Source organism: Tachypleus tridentatus, chromosome 2 (assembly GCF_004210375.1).
Source record: "Tachypleus tridentatus isolate NWPU-2018 chromosome 2, ASM421037v1, whole genome shotgun sequence".
In the NCBI taxonomy this organism is placed as follows: domain Eukaryota; kingdom Metazoa; phylum Arthropoda; class Merostomata; order Xiphosura; family Limulidae; genus Tachypleus; species Tachypleus tridentatus.
The window spans coordinates 129141303-129160685 of NC_134826.1; the positions used below are offsets into that span (position 1 = coordinate 129141303).

The following is a 19383-nucleotide window of genomic DNA, read 5'->3' on the forward strand; positions in this document are numbered from 1 at the left end:
TTCTAATTCATCCACAAGACTTGCACCTTGATCAAATTTTGAAACAACAGCTTCTAAAAACAAAGTGGTGTCCACTACCAACCTTAAACAATTTTTAATCAAGTAAACTGAAGTATCACTGGGATAAATTCAGCATCCAAAGAAATTTCAGGATTAATCAAGTTTACTCTTTACTCTAAATTTACTTAATACCTACATCTGAACCACATATTTTGCAGCAAGTTACATAATTTTTGTTTTAAATCACATTAACTTTGATGTCACCTTTGTCTGTATGCTAAATTTAGAGAACTTTCTCTAAAGTACTTCGTCAAAGAGCCAACCACTACAGTTTACATTTTAAACAAACTTTTGATCTTTGAAGATTATTTCATGGAAATTATTCAAATGCTTACAGGAACAGACTTCAATTCATAAGAATACCTCAGGCTGAATTAACAATAATTTGGATAATTATGCCTAATACTCAAATGTCAGCCTTACACACTTTTTTTCAAATTTACTTAAAACCTATAGAGAAATTATGAAAAACAGTCATACAGGAATAATTACAATAAAGATTAGAAACTTTTGTTGAAAACCATATTAGTAGTTTACAGGGTTTCAGCCTTAATTCTCATGGCATCTGGTACATGTCAACCAGTTATATTAAAAGTTACACTTAAAAGAAAAACAGATACATGAACTAAATGTCCTTTATTAAGTACAGAGAGTCAACCAATTTTAATCTCTGTGGAAGTGTTACATTTTCAGTTTTATTACTTTTTTAAATAAGTTATAATAAGCACAAAGAACGAAAAATCAAATCCTCTAGTTTGAGGATGTTTTTTTTTTGGGGGAGCTTATTTACTGATGAAATAAAAGTTCTTTCGTGGTCTATTACTATATTTCTGGACAAAACATATTAAATAAATCTGGAATATTTTAATTTATATGTACATCTTATTTCAATGAAACTACAGCAAATGATAGGAATGCAGAATATGCTCTTCTCTAGTGTTTGATATATAATTTTGGCATGGCCTAGCGTATAAACTGATAAGGTTCGATAAAACATGCTCGCCCTCCCAGCCGTGGGGTGTATAATGTGATGGTCAATCCCACTATTCAAAGAGTAGCCAAGAGTTGGCGGTGGGTGGTGATGACTAGCTGCCTTCCCTCTAGTCTTACACTACTAAATTAGGGACGGCTAGCACAGATAGCCCTCGAGTAACTTTGTGCGAAATTCCCAAACAAGATATATAATTCACAATAAACTGATAAGAGATAACATAAAATAGCACTTCCAATGCCATCTAGTGAGCAGCAATTGTAATATATAATAACATGCAAATAAATATGGGAAGGGCAAGTAATAAAAAATATGACACAATATGGTTAGTCCTTATCAACTCTGGCAAATATTTTTTGAAACAATAGTAAACACCAAAATTATCACAGGCAAACAAAGGAATTGGTTAAGGCCTGCACATACTCACGCTTGCTATATGTACTGTCATTCATAATTGTAGTTGTATTAACCTGCATAGCCTTATTTATTGTTATTGTTTCATACCAATCAAAACTTTTATAAAATTTTGTTTGCACTTACAATTATTATGTTCTGTTTAATTTATGTATTCTCCCCACTTCTTTCATGGTACCTAAGTCTTCTGTATTTCCTAGATTCAAATGCTTATGTCTAATGTTAGGCATATAAATGTGTAACTGAGAATTCTGTTTCAACTATAACTATTAACAATATAAAATTCTAAGTCTGATTTTGTAACTCTGATCATTTTAGTTTCTAACTAGAGGTTTATTAGTAAGAAGCTGAAACAGTCATGTTAGTTTTACTGTTGTAAATATTTATACAAAAAATTAACCTCACTAAATATTTGTGTTGTTTGAGTTCATTTTCATTGTGTATTCCTGCCCATCCACATGTGCATACAAACACGATGCAATATAATGTGTGGTAATGTAACTAAGTGAGCTGTAAACACTTGTCCTGTGGTGCCAACACATCACCATGCATGTCCAGTCAAACTCCATACAAAATGTGTGTGCATAAAGCTTGTTTATGATAGAAAGTTTAGTGACCAGAACAGCATTATTAGCCAATTACAAATGCAAACTTATTCTAATGTTTTCAGTCCCACTTGGTGGACTGTACCACCGTTTCTCTGGCACAAAGTACTGTCTTTTTTAAATTAAAAACGATATGGACCAAAAGTTATTTTGCAGTGGTTTCAGATACTGAGTTTGTAGTTAGGAAATTTACTGATGATTTTGGTTGAGTATCAGAGTATCATGTGTAGTGTGGGCACGGATAAGTGTACAGTAAATTGCAATGCTGTTTTCAATACAGGTCTGTTCCAGAAAGCTACCCATCCGTATTGTAATATTAATATTATAAAAAAGTATAATAAGATCACTTACTATCCATAACAATAAAATATTATCAAGCCTTAATCTTGATTAGCCAAACTTAAATTTAGAAAGCAACAAGATAGTTTTCTATGTAATTTGCTTCTTATAAGTCCAAAATATAATGAATTTTCTAACAAGTTTACCAATCTTGTACACTTAAAATTATCTTTCTTAAAACACTTGACTACAAATACAAAGATCCAGTGCAACAAAAAATGTTTTAATTACCTTTAAAATTCTGTCTTTCTAATTACAACAGTTAGTCCTAAAATTTTTCTTTCAACATTTCCAAATATTCAATAACACTAATAATATTCTAGTTTGTTACAAACTTTATCTAGTTTAATACTCTGTGTTAAAATGTGCTGATCTGAAGTTACCTGTCAGCTGATTCCTGAATTGTAAGCTAATAACTGTTTACATTTTTCGAACTGAGAGATTACAAAGCATAGTCTCTCATGGTCCTAGTGTTCTTTCTTCTTGTTACTCTCAGTTTTTCATGCTATAGGAATCCAGAGTACAGTTATTTTGTTATTTTGAATTTTGCACAAAGCTACTCGAGGGTTATCTGCGCTAGCCGTCCCTAATTTAGCAGTGTAAGACTAGAGGGAAGGCAACTAGTCATCACCACCCACAGCCAACTCTTGGGCTACTCTTTTACCAACTAATAGTGGTATTGATTGTAACATTATAATGCCCCCACAGCTGAAGGGGTGAGCATGTTGGGTGTGACTGGGATTCAAACCCACGACCCTCGGATTACGAGTCGAACGCCTTAACACACTTGGCCATGCCGGGCCCCAAAGTAAAGTGACAGTCCTATTAGCAACTAAAGTCATCCTCTTATGAGCAAACACCTAATGTCATTTATTACTTATATAGCACAATTGTAAATCAATGCAAAAAACATCTAAGCTATATTGTTTTATTGAAATTCCTAAATATACTTACAATACCATGTATTCCTACACTTATTTCACTTTACCCACTGTGTCTTTGAAAAAAAGAAACACTTTTCAGGCTTAAAGCAGTTTTATTTGTGTAATTACTGAAATAATCTAAACTACTATCAATAATGGTTGCAAATCATTTACTGGTCTTTTCCTGGGTCAGGAACTACATTTCTGCTCCAATCTTGCTTATAGTAATTCAAGAAAGTGTCTTGTTTCTCCCTGACGGGGAACCAAACAAACCCATTGTCATTACCAAATCTCTTGAGCCAACCAGCTATGCCAAGAGTTGCACACATTCCTAGTCCAACACCTACACTCTTATCTGTAACAGTAATTTAAAAATAAGATTATTAAAAATCTTTATATACAGATCAGAAAATGTTTCAATTTCAGCCAAGTTTCCTTAATCAGATTTCATGTTTCGTATTATTTAAGGTGACACTTTGTTTACAAGTATAAAATGCCTTGAGTAAGAAAAAAAATCAAGTAAATCAAAAAATTCTTACATTGTTATTTGATGAATGTTTAATTATTCACTTTGTACTTAGTGTCTGACCATTTTAAATATTTAACACACAGATGCTGAAATAAAAACACAGAACTGAAAGTACATACAGTGAAACTAAATTAGATTATTGGCTACCTAAAAATACTGTAAAAATAACATTTTCAAATACTATCATATTTTAAAAATTAACTTATTATGTATTTGACATTTCACTACATTTTCTGTATGCAATCTCTTTATAAAGCTCAACAAACATGTAAAACAAATATGGTATCAATATAAATCTCTTTATAAAGCTCAACGAACATGTAAAACAAATATGGTATCAATATAAATCTCTTTATAAAGCTCAACGAACATGTAAAACAAATATGGTATCAATATAAATCTCTTTATAAAGCTCAACAAACATGTAAAACAAATATGGTATCAATATAAATCTCTTTATAAAGCTCAACGAACATGTAAAACAAATATGGTATCAATATAAATCTCTTTATAAAGCTCAACAAACATGTAAAACAAATATGGTATCAATATAAATCTCTTTATAAAGCTCAACGAACATGTAAAACAAATATGGTATCAATATAACTTCTCATATACAAACTTATTTACAAACAAAATTGCCATAAACTGAAGTCCATCAATAAATGAAGAATACCTTACACTCACAAATCTTTTTTTTTTTATTTGAATGAGGAAAGTTATATATTAATAAAATAAACACTTCTTCCACATTAGAAAACTTTCAAAGTTTATTTTTCATTTAACCATGTACATGTTTAAGAACAGTAAGAGATAAACGTAATCATGGTATTTAAAAATAATTTCCCTCACAATAAATAATTACATGAAATATATATGATCAGTAATAGTTTTAGAACATCAATATATTAAACACACTGGTCTCAAATTCAAAGTTCAACATTAATAAGATTATGTGATTTACTAAACATGTATATGTATTCAAATACTTTTTTGTAGTTGAGATAGATCCATGAGTTCTTGAAGGAAAGGGCAAGAGACAGTATTTGCCTCCCACCCTTTAGATTTTAGAAACAATTACATGTATCATGATGTAAACTTAACACTGTAATTAAACTAATTATTTTTTATAATTAATATTAAAACTAAATTTGCATTTGCAACTAAGCACATGTAACATTCTTTTAGACTGTTAACTTACACTGTAAAAGCTAATCCCCTACATCTCCCTCCCAAAAAAAATATTCCTCTGGGCACCCATGGATAGGTCCTCTCTTTTCATAACACAGCTCTCAGTGCACACAATACATGTGTGTTTGTGTACAAACCCATACATACACACCATATCAAACACAGCAGCAAGAAGACACCTTATTGTTAAACACCTTGTTACCAAATTCTTGAATACCAACACAGAACTAACAAAAGTTATTATGCACTATGACTGTCAAAATCTGTCTTCCAAACCAATATAACAAGTGAAGTGTTCCATGCAGAACTTTCACTCTGTGTTACTCATATCAATATTAAAACCTTTATCCAATCCCTTTGAGTTGAACAGTTACATATCAATAAAGAGATTTAATCAAAGATTCATGTAACTAAAAAGGGTAAAGTAACTAAATACCCATTAAGGTTTTTAAACAAAGACTACAATTTTACAAACCTAAAGTAAACATCTTACTCAAAAGACTAGAACTTACATTTGGCTCCCATTATGCTACCAGCTGCACATCCTCCAAGGAAATAGTTCAGTGGATCATCTTTCTTTCTCAGGTTTGTTGCAACACATGTAGTAGCACTAAACACAGCTCCCATTGTTGCTACAGAAAAAATATATTTGTTAACACATCTGTACATCTAATAACATGAAAAGAAAAGATTACTGCACACAAATGCAATGAAATACATGGATCCATAAATTTTCTTGAAACATTTAACAATTACCATGGAAAAAGTTACCATTAAAAGGAACCAAGTAATACAACACACTGTATTGAGTTGAAAATTTATTATTTTGAAATGAGATAAGAGCCACAAAAGAACAAATAAACAATACATATTCATCACTGGTAATAATAAATATAAACAGATCAGAACTAAAATAATTTTCAAAGTAACTTATAAATTAACAAAGAAATCTTGTTTGACAAATAAATTATAAAGCAAAAACCTACAAGGATTACAATGAATTACATCACCGATTAGACATCTTAGTGCTTATAATACTTACCACCTACAGTCTCAATAATACCTCATGAGGTGCAGTAAGTCTAGGAAATTTGGGTTTGTTTTAAATCCAGATACTAAAGATACCAAAGGTGCAGCTCTATTCTAGGGAAATCTGATGCCTTACCCTCTTGGAAAATGTTGAAATAAAAGCAGCAAAATATTGTGATCTGACATATTTTATCAATTTGTTGGTGAGCTGCTGATCTTTGTAAGGCCAAGGCTATTCTGAAACACAAATGATCAAAATTTTGCTTTTCATGTAATGATACATGTCAAATTGTCATATTTTCTATGAAATAAATGGCTTATAAGCATAAACTTTATAGAAAACAAAAGAAATCAGGTTTATTATAGTTGAATACAACTCTTTCCCACATTAGACCATGATTAGAATTACATCTTTCTCTATTTCCTTGCCAATTAAGGTCTTGTGTTCTTAATGTTCCTTGTGAACAGCATTCTGCAGGCAGATATGGTCACCATCTGTGCAAAATTGCCATTTCTACTCAGTCTCAACTTGACAATGAGCAACTTGTCTCTTTTGTTGACTGTCAGGATGTGCTTTCCTTCTTTGTGGAGTCTCACTGTTGCTTTTATTGCACATATTTTGCTGCTTGTGATTGGCAGTAAACTTTCTTTTCTTTTTCTCAACATTTCACTCTGAGGTACATAATCAGCATCAAAATTTCTATCATACTTAACTTCCCCCTCTCCTTCCACAACAAAGTAAAAAAAAAAAAATTAAGTTTTTCACAATTTTGCAGGTTCAACCTGCCTATTCTATAAAAGGAATTGTTTGTTAGTAGACACAATAGTGTTTGATAGAATTTTTATAACACCAGAATGTCAGCACACCTCTATAAAACACAATTGCAATTTTCTGTTGTGATTTCCACTTAAATCAGACCAAAAATCTGATCTGTCTTCTGCAGTAAAAATTAGATTACAAAGTATTTATTGACACTAAAAATGTGACATGACAGACATTAAACCTTACCACACTGATTCCATATCTTTAAAAGGCCTATTATGGTGGTTAAAAGGCACAAAGAAACACAAAATAAGCATTACATATATTAGAACCTGTTATGACTTTCCTCATGTCATTGTATCAAGTTATGATGATTTGATTCCATTATATTTGAATACACATATAAATACATGGCCACTAACAAATAGTGTTAGATGTAATATACTGAGAATTGTCTGAGTAAATTGCATAATCTCACAAGAACCAAAATGAGTTAATCCTAACTCATACAATACCTTTTAATTCTTAGAATCATTATAGTGGCCCTTCTTTTTAAAATGTTCCACAAAGCTATACATGAATATCATTTCTCTGTTATCAATAATGTAAAAAAAAAAAAAAAATCATCCCCATCGGTGTAAAAAAATCTACGCCTCTATCTATGAAAAACTGCATAAGTTCAACAAAAAAGGCCCCAGCACAAGCCCTAAAAACACACCATTAGCAACAAGAGTCACGTTTGGCAGGATTCCATTAAAAACATTTCGTTTTCTCCTGCTCAACCATCCTACAATGTAATAAACCATTCTTTCCACAACCCTTCCAATGTGATTTTCTTGACTAATCTTTTGTGTGGCACTTTATCAAAGTATTTGAAAATCTAAGCACACTAGTCTACACCATTTCCATCTTACAAATAACATGCAACATTCTCCATCAAAAAGATCATAGTAAATACATACAATTTGCTATTTAGTGAACCAAAATGATTTTATTTTATGTCATATTTCACTCCTCAATTTTTCACATACACTAAAACTATTCCCACTAGAGAAGCAAAACTTATTGGTCTGTAATTTTCAGGACAACTGTCTTCATCATCCACTTAAAAATAGTTCTAACATCAGCAACTCTCCAATCCTCAGGTACCTGTCCACTGTCAATTGGCCTACCATACATTAAGGAGAATGCCCAGATGTATATTCCTTTATCTCCTTTAAACCCCTGAAGAAAGCACTGACAGGACCTGATGCTTATCTATTTTTAATATTCAAAATTTTTTCTACCATGAAGAAATTAATATATAAATCATTTCCAACATACTGTCAACACAGAAGAGCAGATTTAAAGTGTCAGCCATCTCACAGCTTTCAGTTTAATCCTTGCCAGAAGCACCTTTTTAATGAGTTGTGTATTAAAAATTGCTTCTCACAAATACATAAAGTTCTAAAAAATGTGTGTAACAAAATATTACATATAGTAATTTTTAATTCAACTCTTTAATAACACATTTAATTTTTAATAACTTTTCTCTTCATCCCAAAACCTAAGTTAAACTCGCTGAGAAACTATCATACATTAAAATATGATTATCCATTTCTTATTTCCACAATGTGATTCTTCCTTTTACAGCCATTCCTCTTTCAATTTTGTATGTTACAAAAAACAATCACTATACTTCATGCAAAAAAAAAAGTATATACAGTTGCTGAAGATCTATTCATTTAGCATACACAAATTTTAATGTGTTCTGAAGATTATTAACAATGCACAGCTTTGAAAATAGTGATACAAAATATTCATTGAAATATAGTTTGATGTAGTAAATTATAAACTATTTATGTTAATGTACAATAAACAGTGGTTTAAGGAGTTAATTTATAATTTGTGTAAACTCTTTCAGGAATGAACAAAGGAAGTTTCAAAAACTCGAGAATACATTGCATCCTGAAGAAATTTTTTTAATGTTTCTTTAATTTTTTTTTTCCTAGAAATGTTTTCATGTTAAATCTGTCTGAGATTTACAAACTGTTTCCTTTGCAACAGAAAATAAGGTAAACTTAATTTGGTTTACCAAATACTAAGCATATAAATTTAAATATGACAAAATTAAAATTTTTGTATCTTAAATGTACAGATTTCTCTAACTGCATAAATCTTTGTAATTTGCATGAAATATGCACATATTTTGTATAAGTAAATTCTTCTTTAAAAGCCTAATCCACATTTTAAACCTAAGTTTATCTTTAACAATTTAAAAAAATTGTACTTCTTTTAGATTTCCCAATTTTTTTTAAAAACTAAATCCACAGTCTCTCTATATTTCTGTAAATGTTTCCTCCTATCTGTCAAATTAAACCTCAAACTTATGGTTTTTATCCTCCACTGTGGCCTTTCTGTGTTTAGTAATCCAATTAAGATTGATCTTTTCTGTTTTCCTTTTTGTCAGAACCATGTCTATCTTAAATTAAAAGCATTTATTTTAAACATTTACCATATCTATTCATCACCCTTTCCTGATCATCCCAATTTACTAATGACAAATCTTGTCTCAAAATTGTTTTGTGAAAATTAGGAACTAATAAATAAGTTCTTTTCATTACAACACATGTCAAAACATCAAACCATGTTATGAAATGATCACTCTTATCTAAATACTCCCCAATCCATACCTTACAACTACATCCTCATTAGTGGGTTAAAAATAAATATATTATTATGTGCCTTCTGATTGGCTCTCAGTGACATATAGCACAGAAATTCATCCTAAATAATGTAAGACTCTCTTTACCCCCCATAACTTGACTCAAATACCAATCAATGTGAGTAAAGTTATAATATTCCTACACTGAAAATGTATTTCCAACAGTTACTTATTTCTGCTCACATACATTGCTATTCTTGTCTAGTTCTGCCCTCTATTTGCAAATTGTTTTTTGCATGCCACAAGCCTTTCCCTCACATGTACCCCTGATTCATGTGGTTTAACTGATTCACACATGTAGATTGTCATGCAACAAATCTCCATCAATATATATATATGCCCCACACACCCAAGTGATTCTCTCTCTGCCATTGTACCTTAATATTTCTGAGTATAGGCAGAAGCAAAAGCACCAGCAGACAGTGGGGAGGAAAAGTGAGATGTGCAAGTAGAAGTAACTACCTGTTAGAAATATATTTTCAGGGTAGGTAGGTAGGTATTTCATGTTTATTGGCACAAAGCTAATAGGCTACCTGTGCCAAACAAGATGTAGTATACTATAATGGAACGTGGAAATTAAGGTAAAAATATGTAAAATTAAAACCTGCCAGGAAGACTGAAGCATTAAGTGCAAACTTGCTGTTAGTCACCTGAAGTTGGCCTTTCTAGTCCTGGGTTCAGGTCAAAATAAAAATTAAAATGCGAAAAAGAAATCACGCAAACAAAAACCTTAAATTATGTTAAAAAGACCAATGGCTCTTTAAAATGTACAAACATGAGTGAGGTGGGCAGTATCACTTGACACTGGTAACTGCCAAGGGCAAACCTATCTTAAAAATATGTTTAAAATGACGTCATCGTTCTTGGTTATAATGATGGCATGATAATAAAATATGTATGATTGTGACCTGAGTGCCACACATTGATGCATCAGTACCAGATAAATAAAAGTGGTAAGTTAAAAAATTGTGACCAATGCATAGTCTAGCCAAAACAACTTCCTCCCCTCGATCTTTACAGAAACAAGATGGCCAAAGAGCTAAAGATGACTTGATTTGAAAAAGCTTATTATTTCATTGCTCACTCCAGGTCGACTACCAACTGGTGTATAGTCAGGTTTTGATAACTGGACCATAGTCCATGTATGGAACAGAGACAGTAGTGATAGAGCCAGAGCAGATGGACTTTGCTGCTTTGTCAGCTAGCTCATTCCCATGAATACCAACATGACTTGGTATCCAAAAAAACTGGACAGAGATAGATGATACAGAGAGATGGGGCAGTTTGTTTAGATATTAATAAGAATAGGATGGTAACTAACAAAGAATAATGCCAGGGCCAATAGACAGCTGAGTGAATAAGTATAGACCATAGAATTTGTATATTGCACAGTTTCAATGTGATTCAGGGCAAGAGAAATGGCATACAATTCGGCAGTGAACACAGAAACTGTAACAAACCATGGCAAAGCCTACAGAATCACCTGATTTTGAACCATCTGTATATATGGGAATGGATGGATCATTTGAAAGATGTTCAGCAAATAAAGGGTGATATTTCCAATCAGGAGTATCTGCCTTACTCAGGTGACTCAAAGATAGGTCACAGTTGGGGACAGTAAATAGCCATGGTGGAAGAGGCTGATCTGTGCATACAGCTATGCTGTTCAAAGATAAATCCAATTTTTGTGATTGTGCCTGGATTCAAAGGCTAAAAGGAACAATGGCAGATTTTTTATTATAAAAAAGTGTGGCTCACTGATAATGGAAAACACAACACCAAGTAGGTTGCTGTGGTAAAAATCAAAGTTTGGAAGCATACATCAGAGACAGTTGCAAACAGCAAATATACAGAGGGGGTTCATTATTGGACTCCACATACAAACTTTGGACTGGAGAAGTATGAAAAGCCCCAGTACAAAGCCAAAGCTCCTGATAGTGGATAGGACCCAACATTTTCAGTGCTGAGGTTCTGGCAGAACCATAAACCATAATACCCACAGTCAAGTTTGGATTGGATAAGGGAACAATAAATTTTAAGCATAGAGTATCGATCTGCTCCCCAAGAGGTGGAAGAGAGGATGTGGAGGATGTTCAGTGCTCTTATACATTTGGCACAAAGTTGCTTGATATGGGAAATAAAGTTTAATTTACTGTCAAATATAAGACTTAAGAACTTTCCTCAGGAATGACAAGAAGTACAGCATCATCAATACGAAGTTCTGGATCTGTTGGTGGCAGAAATGTACACAGTTTTAGAGAGAGAAAATTGAAAACCATTTGCTGTGGTCCACTTAAATAAATGATTGATTGCAGTTTGTAGCTACTGCTCAATAAACCTCATGTTTGATGACTGACATGAGATGTGAAAGTCATCAACAAAAATACAATTTTCAAATGAAGAGGTTAGCTGTTCACTGATGGAATTAATCTTTATAATGAAAAGTGTGACACTAAGAACACAGCCCTGAGGGACTTCCAATTCCCGTGGGGAAAAATGGGAAAGTGTTGAGCCCACACAGACTTGGAATCAGCAGTTTATTAAAAAAATGCTTAATAAAAACTGGCAAATTGCCACACAATCCGTATGAGTGAAGGTCTCAAAAGATGCCATATCTCCATGCTGTATCATAAGCTTTCTCTAAATCAAAAAAAAAAATTGAAACAAGATGTTGTCACTTCAAAAAGGCTTTTCTAACTGATGTTTCAAGGCAAATTAAGTGGTCTAGCATGGAGCACTGTCTTTGGAACCCACACTGAGTGTGTAAGAGAAGGTTGTTTGGTTCAAGGAATCAAACAAGACGAACGTTAACCATCCTCTCTAAGGTCTTACTAAGACAACTCATCAAAGCAATGGGGTGGTAATTTGAAGGAATCTTTGGATCTTTCCCAGGTTTAAGAATAGGGAGTACAACAGCTTGGTGCCAAGCATCAGGAAAGACATTCTCCTGCCATATCCAGTTAAAGACAGCAAGAAGAATAGTAAGAGAGGCAAAAGAAAGGTGGTGTAGCATCTCATAATGTATATCATCAGGTCCAACTGATGTATTGCCAGACTGATGAAGTGCAAGTATGAGTTCCACCACTGTAAGAGGACAATTGTAGTCATAGGGATTATCAGTCGAAACGGAAAGAGCCAGATGTTCAACTCGTGTTTTAATAGCCAAGAAGGAAGGGGATGAGTTTGAAGAGCTAGATACATGAGAGAAACATTCACCAAAAGTATAGGCAATGTTCTGAGCATCAGAAACTTCACAGCCATTGAATATTAAGACAGAGAGGTGGGTAAAAGTATACCATCCACTCACCTTCCAGATCTTGTCCCATATGACATTTGAACTGGTGGTTGAAGAAATGCTGGAGGTATACTTAATCCAAGACTCCTTCTGGCTTTGACGTCTAACTCACCGAGCATGTGCATGGGCTTGCTGAAATGCAATGCAGTTTGAAAGTGTGGGATATCTACAAAATTTATCTCAAGCATGTTTCTGAGCTTTTCATGTTATATAACAAGCAGAATTCCACCAAGGGTGAGAATGCCATGGGAAAGAAGTTGAGGTTCTGGGGATGCACTGAGCAGCTGTTTGGACAGTACAGTTAGTTACTGCTGCTACACAATCATTTATCAATGATTTACATGAGATGGCAGGATCAAGTTCCAAGAGAGCAGTGAAAGAGAGCTAGTTGACCTGGTCCAACTTCCATCGAGTCACACTGGTCAGGTCGGGTGGCACTGACCATAGCCAATCTCTCTTAATATGATAGGAAAATGATCACTACCCTGTGGATTAATGTAAACCTCCCAAGAAAAGCAAGTGAAAAGCAAAGGAGAGCAGACAGAAACATCTAGAGCAGTAAATGACTGAGTGGGTGCATGAAAATAAGTGTAAAAGTCAGTACTGAAGAGAGACAGGTTGTGATTCAGGAGCATATGCTCTACAGCACGACCCCTCACATCAATACTAGAACCACCCCAGAGGGAATTATACCCATTAAGATCCCCCAAATTAAAAAGGAAGATGGCAATTGCTCAATGAGGGCATCAAGGTCTGAGAGATGATAATTTTTTCCAGGGGTACTGTACAGAGAGCAAACAGTGATGGTACGACCCAAGGAGATACAAATGGCTATACTAGACAATAATTATGAATGTTTTTTACTACTTGTCAGTAACATAAATTGCACTACAAATACTCTGATTCTTTATCATTATACAACATTTCACTGCTATCTTTTTAATTTATACATCCTATAACAACTAACAATTAATCTTTCTACCCTTGAAACCCCTCGTAACCCACACAGATTCAAATAACCTCTTGCTATCGTTTTTAATAACTTTGTCTTAACAAGATGCTGTTCATCCCTTATACAGAGCTACCACATTCCTCTTTTTTAAAAACCTTACAATTAAATAGCTTATAATATAGAATTTCAAGGTATTTCCTATTATCAATATTCTCCAATACTGATCAAGTTTCAGAAATTCCCATTATATCAGTCTTCCATTTCCACGTGAGCTTCAAAGTAATGTTTTATTCCTAATACTCCAAATTATAGAATAACAGTAATTAAAGTTTTCATTAAATCTGAAAGGATTATCTTTATAACTACTATTACTTAAACTACAATCTAAACGTTCTTCCAATCTCCCCATTGCTCTAATTAAGACCTGTATGAGATTAATAAAACTCAAAACAGCAGATTATAATATTAGTGGCTAACAAAACCAAGTCATATTACCATCACAGTTAAGAGGACCAGCTTATTTCTTTTGTGCATTAATTAATAAAAAATTTTCTACTTTATAGTTACAATGCACCCATAAAATTATCAAATATTTTGAGTTCATTTGAAAGTTCAACAAGGTTTGTTTTTTGTTTGTGTAACATTAAAATAAATAACAAATTTCTTTTCAAGTTTTAGACAAATTCACTTGCAAGTTCAATTTTTTTTCCCTGTAACATAAAATGAAACATAAGTTTCATTATGTATTTTAGAAAAGTTCATTTGCAAATTCAACAGTTTGTTTCTTTAATATTAAAATAAATGTAATATAAATATCATTATTTTTATCGCATATCATACATGTACTAACTTACTCCTAAAAGGCACACAGGAACTTATTAAGTGTCTGTTAGAAAATGGTAGCATACATACAAATAAGCATTATGAGAGATGGAGTGGTATTTCAGATGTACACAGTTTGTAATAATTTACAACTTAGGTATAATTGCAATCACTAAGTACTACACCCAAAAAATAGAAGTTGTACATTTCTTTACAAAGGAAGCAAATATTCTTCTGATGAAGGAAAGGTTACTCTTTGAAAGTGCTCTAGCACTTCATATCTTTTACTCAATTCTATACTCAAGTTTTAGTGATTTGTGACATCACTTAAGTCAAAATCTAGGTAAACCTACACTGACACATAGTTATAACATTACAGAAGTAACTTACCAAATGGTGCTACCCAATAGCTTATCCTACCAAGTGTCTGTAAATATCCCTGGGGATGACTCACAAGGGAAATGTCATATACTGAGATTCCAAGTGCTGTAAAAAAAAACGTATGTAGTTTTTCTCACAAGAATCTTTAACTTATAAGTTATAAATTCTTATTATTTTGAAATGAAAAATGTATCCCTAGTCAGATTAACGGCTCACAAACTTCTTTCATGGTGTTAACCTTTGCCCTAGAAATACCACCTTCACTGCAACCCTAAATTTAAAAAAAAAATCACAGTAATGCTTTATTAAAGTTTTCACAAGCAAATGGATGGGGACATAACGACAAAGTGGATTACAATACAAATTCTGTTACATCAACTGAGAGATGCAAAATGATAACTGTGACTTAACAATTTCTATGCAAACCACGTTTCATTTAGCAAGCATAACATCTCTAATCATGAATGTTAGTCACAAATCTGTTTTAACATCATTTAGTCAATTATGATCTTTTATTTTCTTTCTGCACCATTAAAGAAAATTCCATTTTGCAAAGATATTAAAATATGATACTTCATAGTTATTTATATCATTTTATTGGATAAAATGTAATAACACAAATAATTTGCTTTTTTTTCTCTCTAAATCTTAGAGAAATAAAATCTTCTAGAGAGCTTATGACACTACTGAGACCAAGACCCACACTTTTAGAAAACTTTCATACAACTTTTGCAACCAAACTGTTTTTATTTTGGTCTTGAGGCACTGATTGTTATTCTAACACATACAAATAACTTTAAATGTTCAAAGCATATACTTCACTATATAAAAATAACAGCATGTCAAAGACCCCAGCACATTTTAATTTGTGAACATCTTTACTCTTGTCAAATCAGATTGGTTTTAAGACTCTTAAATTACCTGGAACTATTCTCTAAATATTCTTCCATGAGCATTCTTAAACATTAACACACACCTGTTTTAACTTATAGTAAATAAACACTTTACACTGAAAAATAACCTGAATATGAAAATTAATATGGTTTTAATCCTTATATTTCAGAATAAAGTGAGCAACAGGAAGATGCTACTATAACATGTTATACAGTAAACATTTCCGTTTTCAAGTCTTATTATTACAGAACCTTTTCAAATCTTCTCAAATTTAATTTTTCAGTTGTTACAGAAAATTTTACTTTATTAATTCCCATTACTAACTCCAAGTGCTTTGTTACATGGCAGAGGTTAAACTTAAAGTAAGTCTATAGTTTGGTTGTGTGTTAGACACACCTTACAATATGTTGAATATACATATTTACATTAAGCATGATTATATTTTAATTAGAGTACCATTATACCTGTATGCTATATGATTTATGTATTACTGTAAATTCTTGTTAATATTATTGTGCTTTTAGATCTCTATAAATGTTAGTTTCTGGCTGTACTATTGGACTGGTACTGTCTTATTACTTTATTCTACACCTAAACATAGCAATTTATTTCAGACAAAGTTCCCTTAAGTTACTGTCAAATATAGTTTACAGATTTTTCATTGGTAATGGTTACAAGGATAAATGTGGAAAATCTTATTTATGAATAAACACAATGATTTAAATTACAACTTAAATGAAGGACAGAAGTTGAAAGTTTAAGTCTGAAACTAACATTAAATGCTTAAGAACAACAATATGTTTGCATGTTGAGTAAGCAAGATATACTCTTTTTAAAAATAAAAGTTACTTTATTAATAGTACTAGTTATCATGCTGGATATATTTAGTGGTATTATTTTCACAATATAAATTTGTGTGGTACTGTTAATGTTACTGTTAGCTTGGTATATGGATTTATGACTAAATTAAATCTCCTACTCCTAGCCAGGTAGTGTTATAAATGGACGAGTATTAACACTTTTATTGACAAGAAAACAACGTTTCGACCTTCCTTGGTCATCTTCAGGTTAAGAAACTCTCTCTCTCTAGTACCAGACGTTCTGAGATACATTTTTATTTCAAGTGGGTTTTTCGTTATCAAGGAGGTAGTATTAGGTTTACAATTACAGACAAAATTATCATTGAATGATTAAAATAGAAAATGTCCAACTGATGAAACAATGTATTAACAAATAAACAAAATAAGAAATAAAAGAATGACCGTAAAAAAAAAACTAATATTTAATTAGCTATGATCGATTCATTATTATAAGGATGATTTTTCGTTTTGACTTGCATAGATGGTAACTCACTGCTTTAAATTTTAATATGGAGTTAATAATAACTTATTTAACCAGAACTGATAAATTACCAGCTAGTGTGGCATATTTAGTGATATACCACATTTTTTGAAAACAGTCTTCTCCATCTGGGGTGTCATAGTAGCTATAACCCATAATGATTAGTATGTTTATTATTTAATATTAATAAAGATTCATCAAAAAAGCCTTATTTCAGTACTCCGCTAAGTACTTAGATTAACCTAAACACCACGAAAACAAACGACCTTTCCTTCTTTACTCTTCCGAAATCCAAGTTATTTGTTTTCCTCATAGAGGGCAAACTTATTTTTTGCAATGAAACATATCTTCTTAAATTATTTAGCTTGACGTTTGTTCATTTATTAAAGACTTTGATAGGTATTACTATATTTTATTTACGGCCCATTTTACAATAATTATATTTATTTACTAATAAGAGGAACATTTTTTTCTAATATGTATAAAGTGTAACGAAAAAGTGTTAACAATGTTAAACAAAATAAAAAATGGAAGACAGTATAAAGAGCTACTCTGTGAAGTCTAGAAAAAAAATAGACTTTCCTTAACGCTGTGCTAGTATAGTTTTATTACAAATGTCAAAGTTCGTGAATAAGTCAGTACAGCTTGGTTTGTTGTAATTGACCTTGGTCAGGTAGAGCAAAGGGCGAAAGTTTAAAAACCTTTGAAACGTGTGGTGTGTTTTCTTATAGCAAAGCCACATTGAGCTATCTGTTGAGCCCAGCAAGGAGAATCGAACTATTGATTATAGCGTTGTAAATCCGGAGACATACCGCTGTACTAGTGGGGAGCATCTTTAAAACAACAAAACACATTTGGTATGGATAAATGTGATAATTTCGGGTGCGTCGATTTTTAAAAATAATTGGATAGAAGCAGTAGAATAAGAATAGTTTTTTAAATAACATTTTACGAAATAATTTGTTTCTTTGGTTGAAATTAAGCACAAAGCCACACAATGAGCGATCTGTGTTCTGCCTACCACGAGTATCGGAACCCGGGTGCTAGCGTTGTAAGCCCAGAGATAAACTGCTATACCACTAGGATTGGCTTTAGGAGATGAATCCGAATTCTTTGACTTCGCCTGATTTTGAAGCAAAGAAAGAAGTTGGGCTTAAGGTACAACATAGTGAAATATTTTAACGTTCCGAATTTGGCGCATTTAACGCATCAAATTTAATAATATTCTGCAATTTTGCTTGTAAGGATAACCATATTTTACATAAAGTAGTAAGAAATATCCTACAAAATATTTTAATTATGAAATACTTCTGTAATTCAGGCTTAAGCATTATTCTAACCCTATTATAAACCGGAAATTAAATGATGCGAATAATAAAAGAATGCAAAGCTTAAACAGCAACAATATATTTATTCTTTACATTGTAGCTGGGTAACTTATTACTGTATATTTTAGTTATTATGGGAAACGAGTCAAAATCCTGAAGAGTTTATCTACATTCTTTGACTTCAAGAGTTTTGTCGTGATGTAAGTTTTGTTCAAACTCACTTATTTGCAGAAGTTACTGAAGTAACGATATGGGAATTATTCTATAAATTTTTATTTTTATTCTTCAAAACATGATTTGCTTTTGGGCTACTAAGTTAGTACGCCAAGTTTGGTATGGACTGGTCAATTTATTTAGGAGATACATCCGCAGATATGCAGAAAGTTTTCCATGATATTGGATAGTTTCCGTACCTGTATGACTTAATATGTATAACACATATGGGAAAAACGTCTGAAGCTCAATTTTTATACACAATTTTCCTCGCTGCGCTTGCATAGTTAGGTAATTTAAGTTCAAGCCTACACAATGAGATCTCTGCATTCCACATATTGCTCATTATTAGTTGGTAAAAAGTTGCCCAAGAGTTAGCGGTTGGTGATGATGACAAACTGCCTTCCCTCTAGTCTTTCACTGCGAAGTTAAGGACTGCTAGCGTAAATAGCCTGCATTTAGCTTTACGCGAAATTCATAACGCTATGATGCAAAATCGATAATTACTTAGCATAATACGCTTTATAAATGCTTGATCTCCAAAATATTCCAATTCCGTTTCTTAGCAGGACAGCTTTCAGAATTGGGGAAAAATATGCTAGTTTTTTA

The 19383-nt window shown here is 32.3% G+C and overlaps 1 protein-coding gene across 1 annotated transcript; it reads right to left on the reverse strand.

Moving 5' to 3' along the window:
• Nucleotides 1-3323: 3323 nt before the first annotated feature.
• On the reverse strand, nt 3324-17546 carry ND-B14.7 (NADH dehydrogenase (ubiquinone) B14.7 subunit). The gene is made up of 4 exons (XM_076490969.1): nt 17305-17546; nt 15008-15103; nt 5565-5684; nt 3324-3687 (listed from the first exon to the last, which is right to left on the reverse strand). Exons 1-4 carry the CDS (start codon nt 17387-17389, stop codon nt 3503-3505), a joined length of 486 nt encoding a protein of 161 aa, XP_076347084.1. The 5' UTR covers nt 17390-17546; the 3' UTR covers nt 3324-3502.
• Nucleotides 17547-19383: the final 1837 nt, after the last annotated feature.